Genomic DNA, 25,064 nt, shown 5'->3' with positions numbered 1-25,064 from the left:
AAAAAGATGTGATACACACACACACACACACACACACACACACAATGAAATATTACTTAGCCATCAGAAAGGACAAATACGCACCATTTACTTTGATGCAGATGGAACTGGAGGGTATTATGCTGAGTGAAGTAAGTCAATCGGAGAAAGACAATCATTATATGGTTTCATTCATATGGGGAATATAAAAAAAATAGTGAAAGGGAATAAAGGGGTAAGGAGAGAAAATGAGTGGGAAAAATCAGAGAGGGTGACAAAACATGTGAGACTTCTAACTCTGGGAAACAAACAAGGGGTAGTGGAAGGGAGGAGAGAGAGGGGGTATGGGGTGACTGGGTGACCTACACTGAGCACTAGGTGTTATACTATATGTTGGCAAATCAAATTCCAATAAAAAATATACATTAAAAAACTGCCCGTGAATTTATAATTACCTAAAAATAAAAAAAATTTAAACCAACATAACTGGCCATATTAAAGAGTAAAGTACTGATATATCACATACCAGTAATAAAACCCTAAAATCAGTACATAAAATATGTCTTATCAATCATGTTATCTTTCAAAGTATTCTACCTTAAGGCAGAAAAACTATAAGAACAGAACACAGTCAGTAGAAAAGAAAATAGGATTCCTTGTGTCACAATCATGCCCATAAATTGATAGGATAGAACAACGTCTGCAATCTACTCTTTACCTGATTTATACACGTATCTTAGGTCCAATCAAAGCATAAAATAGCTGAAAATTAAGGACTGGATGGTAACAACTTTGTAGCACAAACTATTTAAGGTTGCCCTTTACCAAGAAACAACAAAACTACATTCCTTTCAATTTCAACTTTAATGAATCTTCTGGAAGAACTCAAAAGCATGTACAAGCTTTATCCCAGACTCTGTTAAAACTGAATATATATTGAAATTACCTTCAAAATTTCAAAAACTTCAGATGCCTGGGTACAAGCTATAGAGTTGCTGATTTTGGGTGCAGCCAGGGCTTCAGAGTTTTTTAAAGCTCTCTAGGGATTCTAATATGCAGCCAAAGTTGAGAATCACCTCTCTAAGGCTACACCTAACTTCAGTTAGGATCAATTACTAAAATCATGAGTCAGTGCTAAAGAGCTAGGCCTATTAAATTCTGATGAAATCATATCACCAGGATCATTTCATATCCAACATATTAGTAATAGTAAAATTATATTCATAGTTAACATTTGAGTGTTTCTAAGTGCCAGAAATTGGAATAAAAATTCTTTATATATTATCTCAATCACAATATCTCCATAAGAAAAGTTTCTTAGAGGTAACTTGCATGGTCACACAAAGATATATACCTCTAAGGTCTATATTCTGTGCCTCTATGTGGTCAATAATGGCAACTTTACAAAGACAGATTTCTCCAAAGTAGACAAACAGTAAATGTCTTGGGAGGGTAAACTAACAATAGCCTGCATAAGGTAAATATACATTCTGATTCAGCAAATCTACTTCCAACTACATAAACAAACAAAAAACTACATATATGTACAAAGGGATATGTACATGAATATTTGTGAAATCATCAATGTTAATGGCAAAATCTAGAAACAACCTGAGTGCCCATCAATAAAGAAATAGTTAAATAAATACGGTAAATGGTATTTAGTAGTTTAAAAATTAATTGATCTAAAAAAAAGTAAAAATTTTTAACAATTAAAAAAATTATTTGATCTATATATATCAACATAGAAAGATTCCAAAATACATTTTGATGACTGACAAAAAACACTGTAAGTATCATATAATAATACCATTTATCTAAAAATCTATTATAGATACCAGAGTCTGATACCATTTATCTAAAACTAATAAAAAGAATAATACTATATACTCCAGCATTTCTGTTGACACAGAAAAAAGCAAATCAACAAATAAGTATGGCTATGGGAGTAGACCGGAGTCACTGGGACTGGAAATGGAAGTAAAAAGGAAGGTTAGGTTTAGGTAGAATGCTCCAATTTTTTTTTTTAAGATTTATTTGTTTATTTATTCATGATAGACAGACAGAGAGAGGCATGCAGAGACACAGGCAGAGGAAGAAGCAGGCTCCATGCTGGGAGCCCAACGCGGGACTCAATCCCAGGACTCCAGGATAGCACCCTGGGCCGAAGGCAGATGCCAAACCGCTGAGCCACCCAGGGATCCCCAGAATGCTCCCATTTTTAAAAAGGTAACATATTCCTGTACCACACAATTAAAAAGGAACAAATATAATGTTAAGTAACCAACTATATTTTATAATGTGAAGTTTGTTATATTTTGTTAATTTATATTATATGTATTATTTATATTATTGTATCTATTAATAGTACACATTTATAAGGCACAGGTTCCAGCTCCTGATAATGGAGTAGCTTATATGAGACTAACCCACAGACCAGTAACAATTATAAACTCTGGTCAGAATTTTTTAAATAAAAAAAAATGTTTTAAAGCAAAGCTATTTGAAGGCTAGTAACCAAAAGCTGGCAGAAATAGGAGATGATTCAACCACTGAAAGAAAAGAAACATACTGGGTGAGATCACATTTACACAGCTTTCCCCATGAGGCACTACAGTCAAAACTGTAGATGCACAACAAAAAGATCTCAAATTGAAAACTACAGTCTTGCCAGGTGGAGATGACGGTGTTTGGCACTACTGAAGCAGCTGAAAATTGAGGGAAGAATCCTGGAAAGGAGAAAGACACACATACAAAAAAAAATGAAGCCCACAAATCTATGTAAACGTCCCTTCAAATTCTTGAATGAGCCCTTAACTGTTCATACAAGATGCAAGATTCCATAGAGTTTAGTAAAGAAAACAACAGCTGAAAAGCTGACACAGATTTTGAAAAATACTTGCCGTAGAAGAGACAACATTTCAAGTTTGAGACTTTTGAATGAAACCCTACAATGGCCATATCATAGGACAAAAGACCACAAGCTAGTACTAAGGATTAACCCTAAGTTTAAAAACAAAACTGAAAGAGACTCACTTTCACAAAGCCTGAAAACCAGACTGTGACAAAATCAAGGGGATCTACAAATGATTTTACTACATGCTAAAACAAAACTCAGTATCATTCAAAGGAAGATAACAAATCCATAGTCTTTAAAATGTATCATCCATAATGCCCAGGTTGCAATATATACATATATGTATATAATGACATACAACAAAACAAAAAAATGTGATCCAGAGTCAAGGAAAAAAAACTATCAATAGAAACTGACCTACCAATGACCTAAATTTTAGAATTAACAATCAAGGGCTTTTAAATAACAATAAACATGTTAATAATGGGTATTTTAAGTGAAGACAAAGGGACTTTCAGGGGAAATACAGAAACTTTTAAAAAATGGAAACTTTAGAACTGAAAATACAGTATTTTATATTGTTAAAAAAAAACGCAAATTAGATTGATACCAATTGGACACTGTAGAAGAAAAGACGTGAACTTCAGGACAATTCAACAGAAATCATACAAATGGAAGTATAATGGTTAATTTTATGTGTCAACCTGACTGGGCTACAGGGTGCCCAGGTATTTGGTCAAACATTATTTTGGGTGTGTCTGCGTGTGTCTGATGAGGATGAGATTAACATTTAAACTGGTAGACTGAAAAAAAATAAAAAATATACACTGGTAGACTGAAGCAGACTGCCCTCCTTATGTAGGTGGACCTTGTTTAATCAGTTGAAATACTTCATAGAACTAAAAGAATACTCTCCTCTTAAAGAGAATGCTTTTTGCCTGACTGCCTTCAAACTGGAACATTTTTTCCATCTTTACACTTAACTAAAACATTGGCTCCTCCTCAGTCTCGAGCCTGCTAGCCTTCAGACTGGAAATGCACAACTAGCTCTCCTGGTTCACAGGCCTTTGGACTTGGATTGAACTATACCATTGGATCTCCTGGGTCTCCAGCTTGCTGACTGACTTGGGACTTGTCAGCCTCCATAATTGTGTTAAATATGAAAGCCAAATCTTTATAATAAATCTGATAAAGAGATCAATCTCCTATTTGTTCTGTTTTACTAGAGAATCCTGACTAATACAGAAATCACAGAGGAAAAACAACAGCTGAAAAATGAGTGCTTCAATAACACACGACAGTATCAGGTGTCTTCATACAAGTAGAATTAAAGTCCCAGAAACAAATGATGAAGATTATGGACAAGAAAAAATATCTAAACAAATATTGTCCAAAAGTTCTCCTAATTTGATTAAAAATATTAACCACAGGTTCAGCAGGCACAGTAAAAGGCACAAAGAAACCACACCTAGGCATATCATTGTTAAACTGCTGAAAACCAAAGATAAAAAACAATTCTTAAAAACAAAGAAAAAGAACAGAATTCTGATTTGTGCTACAAAAATTTCTCTCTCACTAATCCAAAACTTTGAAAACATTATGCTAAGTGAAATAAGCCAGACCCAAAAGGACAAATGTTATATGATTCCACTTATAGGAACTACCTACAGAAGGCAAAGTTATAGAGAAAAAAAGCAGAATAGAGGTTACCAGGGCCTGGAGAAAAGGGAGAATGAGTAGATACTATTTAATGAGTACAGAGTATTCTTCTTGGGATGATAAAAAAGTTATGGAAATGCGTAGTGGTGATAGTTATACAACACTGAATGTACTTATTAATACCACTGAATTATATACTTAAATATTGTTAAAATAGTAAATTTTATGTTATATATTTTTTACAATAAAAAAAGTGCTGAAAGAAAAAAATTGACAAGTCTGTATCCAACAAGAAATTATCTTTTAAAAGTAAAGACAAATTTTTTTTTTTCAGATAATGAAAGCTGACTTTTTACCACCACATCTACCACATTATCAGAAATGCTTGTTCTAGGCTGAAGGGAATAAGACCAGAATGAAATTCACATCTATATATAAGAATGAAATACTAAGTTTGTGAGAAACTATGTAAAAGATTATTTTAGAATAAACCTGAGAAAGCCATTCTGAAAACTTCTGAAACACTTGAAGGAGATAAAAACCTACCACAGATGCCCTCCCACCACCACAAAAGGTAATCAAGTTTAAAGCACATCATTAAGTACCAGTATACAAACTAATCCTGATTAAGGATTAGGCAAGTGCCCAATATAGGACAGCATTTAAAATTTTTTAATCTAAATCATAGATAGAATTTCTCCTTCCAAAACAAACAATCCAATCATGAAATGGGCAAAAGACATGAACAGAAATTTCACAAAGGAAGACATAGACATGGCCAACAAACACATGAGAAAATGCTCCGCATCACTGGCCATCAGGGAAATACAAATCAAAACCACAATGAGATACCACCTCACACCAGTGAGAATGGGGAAAATTAACAAGGCAGGAAACAACAGGAGAGGATGTGGAGAAGGGGGAACCCTGTTGCACTATTGGTGGGAATGTGAACTGGTGCAGCCACTCTGGAAAACTGTGTGGAGGGTCCTCAAAGAGTTAGAAATAGATCTGCCCTATGACCCAGCAATTGCACTGCTGGGGATTTACCCCAAAGATACAGATGCAGTGAAACGCCGGGACACCTGCACCCCGATGTTTCTAGCAGCAATGTCCACAATGTCAGCAATGTCCACAATACCCACACTGTGGAAGGAGCCTCGGTGTCCATCGAAAGATGAATGGATAAAGAAGATGTGGACTATGTATACAATGGAATATTACTCAGCCATTAGAAACGACAAATACCCACTATTTGCTTCGACGTGGAGGGACCTGCAGGGTATTGTGCTGAGTGAAATAAGTCAATCAGAGAAGGACAAACATTATATGGTCTCATTCATTTGGGGAATGTAAAAATTAGTGAAAGGGAATAAAGGGAAAGGAGAGAAAATGAATGAAAATCTCAGTGAGGGTGACAAAACATGAGAGACACCTAACTGGGAAATGAACAAGGGGTAGTGGAAGGGGAAGTGGGTGGGGGGTTGGGGTGACTGGGTGATGGGCACTGAGGGGGGCACTTGGCGGGATGAGCACTGGGTATTACGCTATATGTTGGCAAACTGAACTGCAATAAAAAAAAAAAAAAAAAAAGAATTTCTCCTTCCAAATTCACAATATGTCAATACTATTCTTTTTTTGTAAAAAAAAAAAGATGAACATAATCATTAAACTTTCAAATACCTTATTTATTCAGAGAACATTTCTTGCTGGTCAGTTATATAAGGAATCCATGCATAACACAAATATACAGTTCTTATTTTGAGACTATTTTGAGACTATATAGCTGAAAATTATAATAATTTTCAGAAATTAGAAAGTAAATGGACAGTCACTGATTGAGTAGAGGAAGATGAATCCTGATGCCTGATAGCCAAGACATCAGCAAACTAATCTCCACGGTAAACAAATTCCTGCCAAAGAAACACTAGAAGAGTTGAGAATAGAAGGCATTTGGTATTTCTGAAAGCCTGGGTGGGACTAAAAATAGGAGACTGGTGGAAAATGACAATAAGAAACATGTAGATGCCTAAATCCCCTCCTCATGCTCACAAAAAATATGAGGTAAACTCTTCAGAGAAACTAAACCATATGGGCCCCAAATTAGTAGGCATCAGCACAGATGGGGGCAGGTATAATCAGGGCCTCTACTTTAAAACAGGGTTCTACATGAAAGTCTAAAATAGGAAAGGTGAGACCTCCAGCTCCTGCCCTTATTCTGTACCAGAATACTGGCTATATAGAGCTGCCAGTCCTGGGAAAATATCTCTCTCACTAATCCAAAAAGAAAACATAGATAGTTTTGTTGGGAAACACCTGGAAATTCCCTCAACAAAAAAACTTAATCATACCACCCCTCTGAGGTCAACAGGACCTGACATACACACAAACCTTCCAAATTTTAAGTACCATATATATTAAAAAAACAATTTTTAAGTAAAAAATAAAGTACCATACTCATGAATATGAAAACAGCAAGGGGTTACCAGATAGTTGGAAAAATTTGCTAACATGTATGAAGCAAACAAAAAGAAATTAACAGTAGTAAAAAGAATAAAAAATTTAAAAAAATTTTAAAAAGAAATTAACAGTAGTGATAGATAACAGCAGATAACAAATTTTAAGCCACAATGATCCTAAGAGAGATGAGCGAAAATACCTAGTTCATAAAATAAGAACAGGGCACTACATTTTAAAAGTATTAATAACTGGGGCACCTGGCTGACTTAGTCAATAAAGCATGCAACTCTTGATCTCAGGGTCACGATTTCAAGCCCCACGTTGGGTCTAGAGCTTACTTAAAAAAAAAAGTCTTAGTCACTGACTAATCCCTAGAAATTAAAACAATAAAATCCAAAATAACAAATTCATCAGAATTAGAAGGTTTAGGAGACAAAATTGTAGATATTTCTGAGACAGTAGGGTAAGAGATTTCAAAGGAGAAAAAAAATAATTTTTGAAAAAGGCACAAGGGATTGGAGCACAAGATATAACAACCAATTCATAGAAATTAGAAAAATAAAATAGAGGAAAGATAGAGCAAGAGATTAATACACAATTTTTTTTTTGTTTCCCCACAACTAAACCACATGAATTTCCAGATTAAAAGTACTCAGTACTCAGTACCAGGCATACTGAATAAAAAAAGACCCATTCCAAGATGCTTCATTGTAATAGTAAGAACAAAAAGAATTAAGGCTTCCTTCCAAAGATGAAAAATATACCACAAAGACCTGGGAATCAAATTGCATAACAGCAAGACTGAAAAGTAGAACATAAGGGAACAGTTTCTCCAAAACTGTTGGAAAAGTAGAAAATAAAAATTAACTTAAAAAAAAATAAAAATTAACTTAAAAAACATATGCATAAATATGTAGCTATGATTTCATTGTTAAAATAGACATATAAAACACATTCACACATATATTTATAACATATATTTATAACTTTTCAAAGTCATTAGATAATCATCAGACATTAGTCTTGATCATTTTAAGTTACCACATAACATGTCATCATATGATAATTTGCTTACATTCCTCTTTGTTAGACATAAGATTTTTTCAAATTTTTTGACATTCTTAATAATGCTTATTGTGAACTACATAAATTTTTGTCTATATTTCTAATATCAAATTCCTACAAGCAGAATAAGTTTATGGCTTTGCTCTATACTACTACTTAGCAGTCCTCCAATATTTCTGCCAATTTACATTTGTACCTACATTTACATTTACATTTGTTCATCGCATCACACACTTATGAGCAATAATACAGTATTTTTAACTCTCACAAATTTAACATGTACTTATTTGAATTTCCCTATTAATTATATTCTATTATCTATTTATGACTCTTGATCATTTTTCTTTTGGGGTACTATTTGTATTTGTGTGGTTTTTAATTTTACATACCTTTTCAAGATGAAGGATAGGTATCACTTTCTCATATTTATGGTTAAGTGTTTTTTTTTTTTTCTCTTAATTCTTATGTACTCACACTTTTGTTCTTCCTTTTCTTGTACTTGGTCCCTAGAAAGGCTTTCTGCAGCTCAAAGACAGATAAATGTTGACCTAAGTTTTCTTCTCTCTCTTTCTGAGGAGGTAGTATTAAGGTTTTATTGTTAGTAATTATTTTAAGTGACTTAAAAGGGATCCTTTAGCAATACTTCTATAAAAGCAAGAGCATGGGGGGAGGGAGGATCTTCAGGAATACAAAAGCGCCTTAAAAATCAAATAATTTTTTATGTATCTTTTAACCATAAATATTTCAACATATAAGCTTCCTTCCTTAAATATCAGAGTATTATGTGGATTAAAGCACTGTAACACTTCCAGGTATATATGCCAATATAGCTTAAATTTGAAAAGTTTTTACTTACTTGTGGTCATGATGTTAGGAGGGCAAGAGGGTATTCCATGATCTACTGCCCATCTGTAGGCTCCTTCTCCAACTAAAAAGCTAACAGAAAAATTATTCTTTTAAAAACTTAGTATCATCTTCTATATATTCAATAAGTATAAATCATATAGTAAGGCAATTGAAAAAATGTCTTGCATATAGATTTAATTCTAGATTTACCTCAAAATTATAATATGGTTTATATGCCCCAAATTTTAAAATCTTCCCCAAGTTAAAAAGTTTACAAATGAAAATGGTACAATTTCATCTGCAATAACCAACAAGTAAAAATGGGCACAATTCAACATAAGAAGGAAAAAAATAGTTGATCTCCCAGTGGAAAATATTATGATTTACCTTGGATCATCATGGTCACAAGATCCATTTAATCAGGGTAAGAATCAAAGTTTCAGTGAATGTCTTCAGATTTGATATTCTTGCCTACTTTAACAACTAGATGTACGAGTGGGTACATGTAGAGATGCCCCAAAACAATGAGATGTACTTATATTTGCAAGTCTTGATGAAACAAAAATGTACATATGATCTATATGTATGCCCCTCAGAATCATTTCTACTGTGATTAAGTACTGTGGTGCGTGCCAAAAGTAATTTTTAAGCCCTAAACTGCAAGTTTTAACATAATGAAATAAACAAAAGGATACTGTTAGCTAACTGTAAAACACTTATTTTCAGAGATTTCAAATATCATGTAGGATAATTAACCACTCTATTCCCTAACACAGTAATAGCAAGCAGCTGCCATAATAACCATTCATTCATCTCCTTCCATCCAACTTCTTAAAGATCTCAGCCAGCTAGTAATGGGTTTCCTTGAAGTTTTCTGCTCCTTATCTTTTGTTCCTGTTCTTCTAATCATTCTAACACTAAAACTCCAAGTAATACATATTGAAGTCTTTAGATTCATTTGTTAATAAGAAGACCAGTGACAGACTGGCAAAACAAAATCTAAGGAGCCATCCAAAAGCATCCAAATAGTTCTAGTGAGAAAGTAAATAATTAAGTCCAATAACTATTTTCTAATATATATAAAGGTAGGAGGCATTGAAAAAAGAGAGAAGAGAGGGCCAACATGAATAAACAAGTTTACCCCTTCAAACTTCTATTTTTTTTTAATTCTAAAGGATTCTGAAAATAGAAAAGTTTATCCTATTCCTATATAAAATGAAGACCACTGCAAAGAAAAGCTATCACATAAAGTTCAAATGGAGAATGACAGAAATAGAAACCTGAATAGGAGTTGAGCCATCCTAATGGCTTTTTTAGCACTTCCTTCTTCTAGAAAAGGAATGTGATATAATAAGTAACTTCTCTTCATGTGAAGATGTAAAAGACATGCCAAAGTAGCATATTAAATGACCAGAACAGAAGTTTGGAGCTAACTCTAGTATTCTTAGCACGCCCATTGGTCATCTTGGGTCCAATCCCAGTATCTGGAATCAATGGCATTTTACAAAATATTCTTAGTTTTATTTTTCATTTCTTAAACAGTCATTGCTTCTAAATTAAATCAATTTGCCATTGGCTGCTATGCAAGTTTTTAAAATAGTTGAGACATTTTACAATATTCACAAGAAGTTGACTATTTGGATGCCATCTTATGGATAAGAATACTGAATAACTGACCTTTTCTTATTATCAAAAACTACCTGTCTAGTAGTTAATCATCACACAAAATGGCATATGCATGCCTTTGAAATCATTTCAAAATTCTGAAAAGCTACATGTTACTAACATGTCAAAAAATCACTTTCTAGAAAATTAAATGCAGTATCAATTCACTGTTCTCTCAATCTTATGACTCTCCAACTAGAAAGCTTTTAGAGAAATTTGCCCCAATCAAGTTGGGAAATCCCATCGACCATACCTTTATAATATATCCAGAATCTGACCACTTCTCATCACCTCTCCTGCTACCACCTTTGTCTGAATCACCATCATCTGTTACCTGGATTGTTCCAATGGACTCATTACTTTCATGTATGCCTTGCTTTGCTCCCTGCCCCAACTATGCTCACCAGCCACTGATGTCCTTGTAATAATACACAATGACGTTCTTCTCAGAACCTGCAAAATCTCTCATGAGAAATCTAGTGTAAAAACTGGAATCTTCAAAGAGAATCTCAAGTGATCTGACCCTTTCTGCTCCCTCCTTACCTGCCCTATGATTCTTCCTGCCCCCTGGCTTACTCTACTCCAGCCTCCTGTAAAAACACAAATATGTCAAGGGACTTCTAGGCTCAAGGCTTTCACCCTGAGTATTTCTTCTATCAGGTTCTTCCTTATTTCCCAAATGGCAAATTCTCTCATCTGCTCAAATGTCTCCCCTTAATGAGGCCTATTTAAAACTATATCCAACACATTACATTCCCCTACCCCGGACTCCTAGTCCCTATCATTTTGCTCTGTCATTCTGCCCTGTCATTTTCTTTTTTCTACCTTCTAACATACTAGACACTTCTTTATAATTTACATATTATATCTGTTGTTTACTTCTAACTTCCCCAAATAAATTGTAAGCTTCTTAAGAGTTGGAATCTTTGTTTTGTCATTGACATATCCAAGCATTCACCACAGTGCCTAAAGCATACTAAGCATCAGATAAACACTGGCAAAAAAATCAAACAAATAATAAACTAGGGTGTCAAAATTCCTTAAGGAACAGCATTTTCCTTGTGTTATGCCCAATTTAATTAACATTAAAACAAATCTGATATGATGTAAAACAAAAAGCAACAACACTCTATACTGAGAGCAGCCCTGAGCTCTGGTGACTGAAACTTTCAACAAGCTGCACCCCAAGTGCTTTTGCAAGCACTAACACAGCCAAACTTCCCAAAAAGAGCTCTCTGGGCAAATATGAGATGTGAACTGCAACCTCATGGATGGCAATCATCAATTTTCAAAGAACCATGACTCTATCCATAATCAATCTAAAAATGTGTCATTTTGTGATTCAGAAAGCTCTCAAGAATGTTCAAGGATCTCAAAAATCAAAATACATTATTCTGGATGAGAAAGATACAAGAGAAAATGGGAACTGTTTCTCTAGACTTAAAAACTGATTTCTATTTATTTTACACATTGCTTCTTTGTTCACAATAAATATACAAGATTGAAGAAAGACAAATTACAGACACATAAAGTACAAATAAAGGAGAACTTGCTGTATTTGGAAATAACATACCAGCCATATAAAATAATAAAAATTTAACTCTTTAAAAATTTTTAATTTAATTTCAATTTTAATTTTTTTAATTTAAAAAATGACTTTTTAAAAAGACAGAACCTCAGCATAAGCAATTGACACACAAAAAAAATGAACAATTCTAAAAGATTGTGTATTACAAAATATATCCCATCGATGTTCACATTTCTCTGGCTGTCATAAAATTTTTTCTACTATTTTTATTTTGTTTTTTAAATTATATGTTTGAATGGGAATCCATCTAAATCTATGCCTTCTGATTAGTTTCTTTTAATCATTCATGTTTTAATAGTCTTTTCACATTCATACAAGAAAAGTAGTACAAATTTGAGTGAATTTATGAACTATAATAGATTAAATAGTACTTTAAAGTAAACAATGTACCAAAAAGTAAATTTGCCTCTGAAAAAAATCCTAGGGTCTAATGAGCACCTTAGGTTTTATTTATACTAAACATAAAACATTTGTCTAGCTTCCCCCTTTTCATCAAAAGAAACATAATTTCCAAAAATTATAACTTCTATATTAGGAGTCAGCAAAGTTTTTTATAAAGGGCCAGATAGTAAATAGGTTGGCTTTGTAGCCACAGTGTCTCTTTTGCAACAACTCTATTTGGCCCTGTGGTACACAAGTAGCCATAGACAATGCATACACAAATGGGTATGGCTATGCCCAGTAAAGCTTTATTTACAAAAGCAAGCAGCAGACCAGATTCGGCCCATCAGCCATAGTTTGCCAACTCCTGTTCTAAATGATAATGCCTATCGTAATGGAAGAAGAAAGATTCAAGCTATACTTTTATAAATAAAATAAAGAAACTTGGGTAAATATGACATAGTTTATAATGGTAGTCCCACCAAGTTTATGAAGATACTAAATATGCAACAAATCTGAACAAACACCAATATTTAAACAATACAACATATCATGGTGGCTATAACCAAAAACTAAGGTATACAAATAAATGAACTTTTTTTTAAGATTGTATTTATTTATTCATGAGAGACACAGAGAGATAAAGGCAGAAACAGAAGGAGAGGGAGAAGCAGGCTCCATGCAGGGAGCCCAATGTGGGACTTGATCCCGGAACCATGGGATCACACCCTGAGCCAAAGGCAGACACTCAACCACTGAGCCACCCAGGTGCCCCATAAATGAACTTGTTATTTAAAGACTTCAATAAAAAAATTAATTAATTAATTAATAATAAATAATAAATAAATACTTCTTAGAAAAGACACATTATATGTAATGCCTTGCTGTCCCCACACAGTGGAAACAGATGACACCAGAAGACCATGCTTTCTAAGTATTCCATCTGCTTTTGACAGTTTTTGTACCTTTATGCCTGGCATACAGAAAACAAACAATAAATATTTGCTGAGTGAAAGGGAAATGAATTAATAATTAAATGGTCATAAACAGTTACTTCTCATTATTATAAAAAGGATTCTATTTTCCCTTTACTTCTAATCTGCTGCTTCTAATGTGATATGAAAGGACTCCAAAATTTCCTAATAGCCTAACAGTGGTCAAGTGTGGGATTCAGTTTCATTATCTGCAAAATGTGTCATAAATCATTGTATAATTTTTATGAGTTAATGCATGCAAACCACATAAAACTGCCTGATTAAGTGTACAAAAGCAGTAACTATTAGCTATTATCATTATAGAAATTACATAACTAGACTTATCATGGCCATATGAAAATAAGCTCAGAGTAAAAACATGATAAAATTGGTTTTGTTGATTTAAAACATTCAAGGAATTTGACTGTTTCTCAGTTACTGCAGTATACAATGAACATCCAGGAATGTGAGAGATTTCTGCTTCTGGACAAGATAGAGTAACAGGGAACAAATTTACACTGTTGCCTGAAGAAATTGTTTTAAAAATCAAATAAAACGTAGGAAACAATAGTTTTCAGATATCAGTAGGCAACATAAGGACAGTGGTCCTTGAGAGAAATGAAATAAACAAGGTAAATCTATGAATGACCCAGCTTACTTCCTAGAGAGGTTCTAGGCCATGACACAGAAAGAATTCAGGCAAAGCCAAGCAGTTTCTCAGTTGAAGAGAAAGAGCTGGGCATCTGGAGAAACCCAGACAGCCAGGATTTACAGGGGACAGCTGCACAGAGAAAGGACTCTGAGATCTGCACAGTTTCCTCTTGTCTTCAGCTGAGTAGAGATAAGTGTATGTGTAATAGGAAATCACCCAAAGCCTGGGAAAGAATACCACAAAAGTTTCAAGCCCCAAGTTCACAAAGGGACAGGAAGAACCCCTGTTCCCAGCAAAGTAAGAAATCTCATTCTAGCTCCATCTGTTATTGTACTCAGAAGAGTTTTTACCCAATAGCAAAGCAAAATTAGCTCAAGGCTAAATGTTTCTCTAGCTGCATGTAACAAAGTATAAAGCAAAACCTGAAAGGATGAACCTGTCTCTAAATAATTTAACCACATCCTCCAATAAAGCTCAAGAATATTTGTTAAAATTTAAAAATAGCACCAAATAAGGTAAAATTCACAATGCCTCGAATGCAATAAAAAATTACCAAGCATGCAAATAAACAAGGAAATCCAACCAATAATGAGAAGAGAAATAATTCAATCGAAAACTCAGAAATGACAAAGATGATAGTCAATTAGTAAATGAAGATATTACAGCATTTATTATAACTCTATCCGTATGTTCAAGAAGCTACATGAAAGATTAAACATGTTAAGTAAATACACAGAAGACACTTTTTAAAGCTGCAAATCAAGTTTCTGAAGGCATCTACAATGTCAGAGATGAAAAATGAGCTTCATACGATTAACAAATGATTAGATATTGCAGAAAAATAATGAACTTGAAAACAGCAATGGAAATTATTCAAAATGAAACAGAAAAATAAATGGAAAAAGTAAACTATTTATCAATGATCTGTAGGACTATAAGAGGTCAAATACATATGCAACTGGAGTCCTAAAAATATTATCTTTAGAAATAATAGTCAAGGGATCCCTGGGTGGCACAGCGGTTTGGCGCTTGCCTTTGGCCCAGGGCGCGATCCTGGAGACCCGGGATGGAATCCCACATAGGGCTCCTGGTGCATGGAGCCTGCTTCTCCCTCTGCCTGTGTCTCTGCCTCTCTCTCTCTCACTGTGTGCCTATCATAAATAAATAAAAATTTTTTAAAAAAACTATAGAAATAATAGTCAAAATTTTTCCAAATTTGATAAAGTATATTTCCCTACATATCCAAGATGCAAAATAAACCCAAACCATTACAAGAAAAGAAAAAACAAAAAAACAACAAAAAAGAAAAAAAAAGAAAAAACAGACCAATATATCTCATAAGTTATGAGATACAAAAATTCTTTATAAAATCTTAGCAAGTTGGATCCACCAATATATCAAAAGGATAATAAATTATGGTCAAGTGGAATTAATCCCAAAAATGTAATTGTTACTGTAACAGCTGACAATCAACCCATCACTGACTAAATAAGAAAAATTGTAAGATCATCTTAATAGATGATAGAAAAGTATTTGAGAAAGTACAACAGCCATTCCTATTAAAGACTCTCAGAACACAAGAAGGAGACTTTCTTAGCATAATAAAGAACACTTATGATAAACCTACAGCAACCATCATACTTAAGGGTAAAAGACCAAATGCTTCCACCCTAAGATCACAAACAAGGCACGATGCCCACTCTCACATTTCTTTTTTTTTTTTTTTTTTTCTCTCTCACATTTCTATTCCATATAGCACTGGAGGTCCTAGCCACTGCAACAAAGAAAAGGAAATTAATTAAATGAACCCAGGTTAGAGAGGAAGAAATAAAACAATCTTTATTCTCAGGAGACATTACTGTCTATGTAGAAAATCTTATCAAATCTATAAAAATAATAGTATAAAACAAATAAATTTAGCAAATTCTCAGGAAAGAGTATCAATGTAATAAAATCAATCATATTTCTATATTGGCAAGAAACAACTGGAAATTAACCTGCTTGGCTCAGTCAGAGGAGCATGCAACTCTTGATCTTGGGGTCATGAGTTCGAGCTTAAGCTAGGTGCAGAGATTGCTTAAAATCAATCAATCAAGAAATAAACATTAAAAAAAAATTTTAAATAAAAAATGTTATAAGAAAAAAAAACTATCAATTATTAGAGCTGGATGCCAGGTTCATGAGAGCTCTTTACAATGTTCTCTCTACATTTATAAATACTTGAAAAGTCCAAAGTTTTTTAATGAAAATTATATGTTAATGCTGGAGAAAAGATGTAATCTGACTAATCTTAACATCATAATATGTTTCTCCAGAAGAGAAAAATTAAGTACTTTTATTCTAAAATCATCTCAAAATTAAAATTAGTTTGGACTCTGGACTTTTAAAAGTTTCATAATAAAAGATCCCAATTGTGCACTTAGTAACAGCAAAAAAAATCTCTGTAATCAACTACAAAACCAAAAATTAATTCTGATCTCCTTTCTGCTTTAATCTGTAATATTCAATTGCATCCAAAGCTCTGTCAAGTGTACAAAATGTTCCAAGATTAGAGAATAAAGTGTGTCTTCCTCTCAAAGGCAAGCTACTGCTGGTGTGTAACCAACAGCATCAGCCTTCTGTGGATAAAAACAGCCTTCAAACAGCACATGCACCAAAGACCAAAGACCCAGGGAAAGTCAGGCAGAACAAAGCAGTTACCAGGGAGGAATTCGGCCAGCAGAGAGCTTGCCCTTCTGCCCTTCACACAAGAGTCTGTTTGCAACTGAGACTGGATTCTTGATTCCTACAAAGTAAAATTGGCAGAAAATGAAGTCAGAAAAATACCTTCAAGTTTCCCACTCAGCTTTGTGGCTGTTTCAATAAAACAATTTTTAAATACCTTAGAAAACTCTTATGTATACTAATGAAAACCCTTAATTATTATGAACAATAAGGATCAATAAATAAATGAATCAACAAATAATCAACAAATAAATGAATACCTAGGGGATACAAGAAAGAATATAAAACATACATTCTCATGATTTGTCAGGTGCTGCAGCTTAATAGATACTGAAATTAGGTTTCTTGTTAATAGATTTCAGAATAGAATTTAAAAAATAAACTGAAAAAAATAATAAAAATAAAAAATAAACTGAAAGTATGGCATCTACTATCAAAAAGTGAATTTCTTCCAAAGAATCAACATGATTACAAATAGCTGCATACCCACCTTCATATTTACCTTCATACAGTGGGGAGAAGAGGCCAAGTATGTACCAGATTGTAACCTAAAATATGGTTCAGACTGTTTCCAGAAGGGAAAATAGAATGTGAAGAAAAGTGAAAAGAGGATGCTTGTCTGGGAGGAATGATAGGACAGTAAGTATTAGTGTGAAAAACACTATCATGATGACAATGATGGCAAATATGACAATGTGATGAAGACAGTGACAGTAACTCAGTATCTACCATAAGCCAAGCCCAGTACCAAACCCTTCAACGTAGCAAGTATATTTCATTGATCTCTCAACTCTGTAAGTATATTTATGAACGTTGATTACTAAGGGAATATTTGCACAAAGCGTTAAGTCACCTACATACGATCACAGTGCTAAGATTTTAAGAGAAGCAGCTAATGTCAGAGACCACATCCTAAACCACTAACCAATGAATGCCTCTCAGGACACCAGTACAAAAAAAAAAAAAAAATCAGCGGTGGGATATAAAAAGACTATAAAAAATCAAATTAAAGTCACCATATTTACTCAAAACAAAACTATTTAGCTAAACAACAAAAATGTGCCACCAAAAAAAAGGATGAAATGCCAAATAAAGAAAAAGCTCAGCTCTCTGTACTAGCTCTTAAAATATACCTCTGTATATGCTGATTCAATGTAGACTTTAATAATTGTCAAATTAAGTTATAAATTCAAATCTACAAAATCTCCATCAAAACTTCAAAAGGACTTCTATGATGTAGCTGACTCTTAAACTTCTCAGTTTAACTGGGAAAAAATGAAGAGGTATTCACCCTTCAAGATACCACTCTTATTAAAAACTATTCTTAATTAAAAGAGTGTGGTTTGGGGACACCTGGGTGGTTCAGTGGTGGAGTGTCTGCCTTTGACTCAGGGCATGATCCTGGAGCCCCAGGATCAAGAGCCACATCGGGCTCTCTGCATGGAACCTGCTTCTCTACCCTCTTCCTATGTCTCTGCCTCTCTCTCTCTCTCTCTCTCTCTCTCTGTCTTTCATGAATGAATAAATAAAATATATTTTAAAAGAAGAGAGTGTGGTTTGAATACAAATTAACAAATACATCAATGGAACAGAAAAAAAGCTGAAGTTCAGACACAGACACACAAGCATTTGAATATTTAATACATGATACAATATTTCAAACGAGTAGGAAAAGATAGACTCTATGTGAAAAGTAGAAGGAACACAGAGTAACAGGAGTTAGACTGTTTCATAACTGTAGCCATTATCTGTTGCTTCTCAGCTAAATTCTCCCTTCATTGCCTGATCTGTGAAAATGGATATGGGCCCTTTAAATAGGTTTCCTTTGCCAGCTGGCACACTGATAGCTTTGTCAGTAGAGGGCACCGAAGAGACACTCTAGGAGGAACCTTTTACTAGCCAGGCAAGTGGAGAGCATCAGTTTCTTTTCTTTTTTTTTTTTTTTTATGATAGTCACACAAAGAGAGAGAGAGAGGCAGAGACATAGGCAGAGGGAGAAGCAGGCTCCATGCACCGGGATTCCGACGTGGGATTCGATCCTGGGTCTCCAGGATCGCGCCCTGGGCCAAAGGCAGGCGCCAAACCGCTGCGCCACCCAGGGATCCCGAGAGCATCAGTTTCTTCACTATTTGGCCCACATGGTATTCCCCAGTGCTAAGTGCCTGCAGGGTGCCGCTTTCTCTAGCATTTGGCCACCACATGTTTTCCCTAGCTCCTGAATCAGACTATAGCATCATAGATGACAGTCCCAGAAAGAACAGGACTGTACCCAGTTCAATTCACAAACCTTCTTGGCCTCATAGGCACAAATAGCAAAGTTCCCCGTGGGTAAATGGCTGCCTGGTGAGCCAAAAGCCCAATCTTTATCCTGTGGAACAGAGGTTCAATTCCCATAGTTTCCTCACCCCTGTGTAAGCACCTACCAGTCTGAACTCACCTGTGCCCCATAGGATTGTCCCTGGTATCACAGTGACCGTGGCCTGGGTAACACAGCAACTTCTCTACTAGGCAGTAGCTACAACCACACCTTCTTCAATGAGATCTGAATCTCCCTCCAAGTTTATCCATACTTGGGTGTTCTCCCTCTGCCCTAGAATACATTTTGAGTTCCCTTTCTACCTTTGTATAGTTACTGTCCTATCACTGGTTTAATAGTTCTTTATATTAAACTTCCCCTATTAAATCTATCTAGTTTTTCTCCTAGTTGGACCCAGCCTGATACAGTAACCTTGGGCAAATTACTAAATCCCTTCTGTATTTCAATTTCCTTATCTGTGAAATAGGGATAAAAAAAAAAAGTAGTGTCCTCATCGGAAGGGGAGGTTGGTGGGGGCTGGGGTAACTGGGTGATGGGCAACAAGGAGGGCACTTGATGGGATGAGCACTGGGTGTTATACTATATGTTGGCAAATTGAATTTAAATATAAAAAAAAATGTGATGGGATGCCTGGATGGCTCAGAGGTTGAGTGTTTGGCTCAGGGCGTGATCCCAGTCTGGGATCGATCCCCCATCGGGCTCCCTGAGGGTAGCCTGCTTCTCCCTCTGCCTGTGTCTCTGCCTCTCTCTCTCTCTCTCTCTCTCTCTCTCTCTCCCCTCTGTGTGTGTGTGTCTCATGAATAAATAAAATATTTAAAGATAGATAGATAGATAGATAAATAAATAAATAAATAAATAAATAAATAAATAGTGAAAAAAAGTGGTGTCCTCAAAAGGTAATTATGAGAACTAATGACAGAACACATATAAACTACTGGAAAATAATGCATGGTATGTAACAATCACCCAATAAATGGTAGTCATTATTATTGCTATTATTCAACATCATATAGGGACAATTTTTCCATTATTTCAGAAAAAAACAATGTATTAAAGAAGTAAATGAAAAATAAATTATAAGTGTACTAGAAGAAAATACAGGTGAGTATACTTATAATTATGAGGGAAACCTTAAGAAATGCAAAATACAAAAGCCATAAAAGAACAACTAATAAGTTTGACAAATAAAAATTTTAAATTCTAATACAATAAGGCACATTATAAATAAAGTTAAAAGGCAAGCAACGGGAATTCTATCAAACATTTAAAGAAGAAACTGTACTATTCTACTAAAGCTGTTCGGAAAGATAGAAAGAGATGGAATACTTCCAAACTCCTTCTATGAGGCCAGCATCACCTTAATTCCAAAACCAGACAAAAACCCCACCAAAAAGGAGAATTATAGACCAATATCACTGATGAACATGGATACAAAACTTCTCAACAAGATACTAGCCAATAGGATCCAACAATACATTAAGAAGATGATTCACCATGACCAAGTGGGATTTATCCCCGGGATGCAAGGCTGGTTCAACACTCGTAAAACAATCAACGTGATAGATCATATCAACAAGAGCCAAATGATCCTCTCAATAGATGCAGAGAAAGCATTTGACAAAATACAGCATCCATTCCTGATCAAAACTCTTCAGAGTGTAGGGACAGAGCGAACATTCCTCAACATCTTAAAAGCCATCTTCGAAAAGCCCACAGCAAATATCATCCTCAATGGGGAAACACTGGAAGCCTTTCCCCTAAGATCAGGAATAAGACAGGGATGTCCACTCTCACCACTGCTATTCAACATAGTACTGGAAGTCCTAGCCTCAGCAATCAGACAACAAAAAGAAATAAAAGGCATTCAAATGGGCAAAGAAGAAGTCAAACTCTCCCTCTTCACCGATGACATGATACTCTACATAGAAAACCCAAAAGCCTCCACCCCAAGATTGCTAGAACTCATACAGCAATTTGGTAGCGTGGCAGGATACAAAATCAATGCCCAGAAGTCAGTGGCATTTCTATACACTAACAATGAGACTGAAGAAAGAGAAATTAAGGAGTCAATCCCTTTTACAATTGCACCCAAAAGCATAAGATACCTAGAAATAAACCTAACCAAAGAGGTAAAGGATCTATACCCTAAAACCTACAGAACACTTCTGAAAGAAATTGAGGAAGACAAAGACACAAAGAGATGGAAAAATAGTCCATGCTCACGGATTGGAAGAATTAATATTGTGAAAACGTCAGTTACCCAGGGCAATTTACACATTCAATGCAATCCCTATCAAAATACCATGGACTTTCTTCAGAGAGTTGGAACAAATTATTTTAAGATTTGTGTGAAATCAGAAAAGACCCCGAAAAAAAAAAAAAAAAAAAAAAAAAAAGACCCCGAATAGCCAGGGGAATATTAAAAAAAGAAAACCAGAGCTGGGGGCATCACAATGCCAGATTTCAGGTTGTACTACAAAGCTGTGATCATCAAGACAGTGTGGTACTGGCACAAAAACAGACACATAGATCAATGGAACAGAATAGAGAACCCAGAAGTGGACCCTCAACTTAAGGTCAACTAATATTTGACAAAGCAGGAAAGATTATCCACTGGAAAAAAGACAGTCTCTTCAATAAATGGTGCTGGGAAAATTGGACATCCACGTGCAGAAGAATGAAACTAGACCACTCTTTTGCACCATACACAAAGATAAACTCAAAATGGATGAAAGATCTAAATGTGAGACAGGATTCCATCAAAATCCTAGAGGAGAACACAGGCAACACCCTTTTTGAACTTGGTCACAGTAACTTCCGGCAAAATACATCCATGAAGGCAAGAGAAACAAAAGCAAAAATGAACTATTGGTACTTCATCAAGATAAGAAGCTTTTGCACAGCAAAGGATACAGTCAACAAAACTAAAAGATAACCTACAGAATGGGAGAAGATATTTGCAAATGACATATCAGATAAAGGGCTAGTATCCAAGATCTATAAAGAACTTATTAATCTCAACACCAAAGAAACAAACAATTTCTGTGATTATCACAGAAATCATGAAATGGGCAAAAGACATGAACAGAAATTTCACAGAGGAAGACATAGACATGGCCAACAAGCACATGAGAAAATGCTCTGCATCACTTGCCATCAGGGAAATACAAATCAAAACCACAATGAGATACCACCTCACACCAGTGAGAATGGCGAAAATTAACAAGGCAGGAAACAACAAATGTTGGAGAAGATGTGGAGAAAGGGGAACACTCCGGCACTGTTGGTGGGAATGTGAACTGGTGCAGCCACTCTGGAAAACTGTGTGAAGGTTCCTCAAAGAGTTAAAGATAGATCTGCCCTATGACCCAGCAATTGCACTGCTGGGGATTTACCTCAAAGATACAGATGCAGCAAAACGCCGGGACACCTGCACCCCAATGTTTATAGCAACAATGTCCACAATAGCAAACTGTGGAAAGAGCCTCGGTGTCCATTGAAAGATGAAGATGTGGTATATGTATACAATGGAATATTACTCAGCCATTAGAAACGATAAATACCCACCATTTGCTTCGATGTGGATGGAACTGGAGGGTATTATGCTGAGTGAAATGAGTCAATCAGAGAAGGACAAACATTATATGGTCTTGTTCATTTGGGGAATATAAAAAATAGTGAAAGGGAATAAAGGGGAAAGGAGAGAAAATGAGTTGGAAATATCAGAAAGGGAGACAGAACATGAGAGACTCCTAACTCTGGGAAACAAACTAGGGGTGGTGGAAGGGGAGGTGGGCGGGGGTTGGGGGTGACTGGATGACGGGCACTGAGGGGGGCACTTGATGGGATGAGCACTGGGTGTTATTGTATATGTTGGCAAATTGAACATCAATACAAAATAAATATATTTTTTTAAAAAAAGCAAGCAACAAGAGATACAGAACAGTCAGTTCACAGAGAAATGCTAATTAGGCCTTTAAACATATGAAATTACATTAGATACCAAGAAAATTTCATAATAAAAGAAATTAAAATTAAAACTAATTGATATACTTTCTTTTTTTTTAGATTTTATTTATTTATGAGAGAGACACACACAACACAAGCAGAAGACACAGAGGGAGAAGGAGAGAGAGAATAGAATGTCAAGTAGACTCCACACTGAGTATGGAGCTGGATATGGAACTTGATCCCAGGACCCTCAGATTATTATCTGAGCTGAAACTAAGAGTTAGATGCTTAATCGACAGAGCCGCTCAGGCACCCCTGATATACTCTTTCTCCCCTATCACAGAAACCAGAAAGGATAAAGGAGACTGGAACAAGTGAATAACCAAACTGACACATACAGAACATGCACTCAAAAAACTACAAAATAAATAATCTTTTAAAGTTCACTGGGACACTTAACAAAATACACCATAAACTGGGCCATAAAGCAAATCTCAAAAAGCCTCAAGGGACTGGAATCATATAGAAAATGTTCTCTGATCACATGAAATTAAACCAGAAATCAAAAAGAAAACTAAACTAGAAAGTTTTTAGGCAAATAAATTTGACAACTCAAATGAAAAAGACAAATTTCTTTAAAAACATAAATGAGGGCAGCCCCGGTGGCTCAGCGGTTTAGCACCACCTTCAGTAGGGGCATGATCTTTGAGACCCAGGACCGAATCCCACATCGGGCTCCCTGCATGGAGCCTGCTTCTCCCTCTGCCTGTGTCTCTGCCTCTCTCTCTCTCTCTCTCTCTCTCTCTCTCTCTCGCTGTGTGTGTCTCTCATGAATAAATAAATAAAATCTTAAAAAACATAAATGAGAAGAAAATATTTTATGAAAAACTAAGTATCTGGAATAAACCTAATAAAAAGTATGCATAACATTTATACTGAGAACCATAAAACACTGCTGAGAAAAAAATGAGTAATGTTTATATAAATATAAAAATACTATGTTTGTGGGCCAAAATATTCAGTATTGTTAAGACATCAATTATCCAAAAATGATTCTATACATTCACTGTAATACCAATCAAAATCCCAGCAGGGTTTTATTATGGACATTGACAAGCTGACTCAAAAATTTTATGAAAATGGCCAAACACCTAGTATAGTCAATATAATGTTAAAGAAAAAAAAAGAAGTTAGAAGTCTTATACTACCAGGTATCAAGAATATACAAATATATTACCAGATATAAAGAATATAAAGCTACAGTAATCAAGACAACATGGCACTGGCAATAAATAGGAAAATGGAATAGAATAGAGGGTACAGAACCAAGGCATTGCATGTATGGTCAGTCACCTGATCTGCCAACACAGTTATGAGAGGAAAGCATTGTCCTTTCTTTTGATAATGGCAATAAACCATTTGGATATCCATAAGAATAAAAAGATTAACGTGAGCTCCTATCTACATATGCTAAAATTAATCTAAGCTTGATAAGAGAGCTAAATGTGAAGGGTAAAAAACAGTAGAACTACTGGGGACGCCTGGTGGGCTCAGTCAGGGGAGCATGCAGCTCTTGATCTCCCGGTCATGAACTCGAGCCCCACATTGGGCATAAAGCATATTAAAAAAAAATAGAACTATTAAAAGAAAACAATGGAGACAATCTGCATAACTTTAGATAGGCAAAGATTTCTTTAAAAAATATTTTTAAAAATATTTTAAAACCATAAAATAAAAGGTTGGTAATTTAAACTGCATTAGAATTAAAAACTTCAGTTCATCAGAAGACAGCATGAAAAGAGTGAAAAGGTGATCCACAGATTAGGAGGAGATATACATAATACAGGTATCTGACCTAAAATACATAAAGTACTTGAACAAATCAATAAAAGATAATCTAATATAAAATATGCAAAAGACTTAAACATACACTGCACAACAATATC

At 35.0% G+C, this 25,064-nt stretch overlaps 2 protein-coding genes across 8 annotated transcripts in view; one reads left to right on the top strand and one right to left on the bottom strand.

Moving 5' to 3' along the window:
* The window catches only part of NDUFAF5 (NADH:ubiquinone oxidoreductase complex assembly factor 5), a 424,603-nt gene that overhangs the window by 163,990 nt on the left and 235,549 nt on the right, over positions 1-25,064 (top strand). The window lies entirely within an intron of this gene.
* The window catches only part of TASP1 (taspase 1), a 315,133-nt gene that overhangs the window by 246,187 nt on the left and 43,882 nt on the right, over positions 1-25,064 (bottom strand). For all 7 annotated transcript variants that reach the window (XR_007405535.1, XR_007405536.1, XM_035705799.2 and 4 more), the window contains 2 exons: positions 16,827-16,911; positions 8,877-8,956 (listed from right to left, as the gene is read on the bottom strand). Coding sequence is in view for 5 of the 7 variants with exons in the window: in XM_035705799.2 (XP_035561692.2) it covers positions 8,877-8,956; positions 16,827-16,911 (165 nt within the window). In the remaining 2 variants the exon portion in view is untranslated. The remainder of the gene's footprint in view (positions 1-8,876; positions 8,957-16,826; positions 16,912-25,064) is intronic.

This window comes from Canis lupus, chromosome 24, assembly GCF_003254725.2.
Source record: "Canis lupus dingo isolate Sandy chromosome 24, ASM325472v2, whole genome shotgun sequence".
Taxonomy (NCBI): domain Eukaryota; kingdom Metazoa; phylum Chordata; class Mammalia; order Carnivora; family Canidae; genus Canis; species Canis lupus.
Note: the sequence above shows the minus strand (reverse complement) of the source record. Positions and strands in the feature narration are given on the sequence as shown.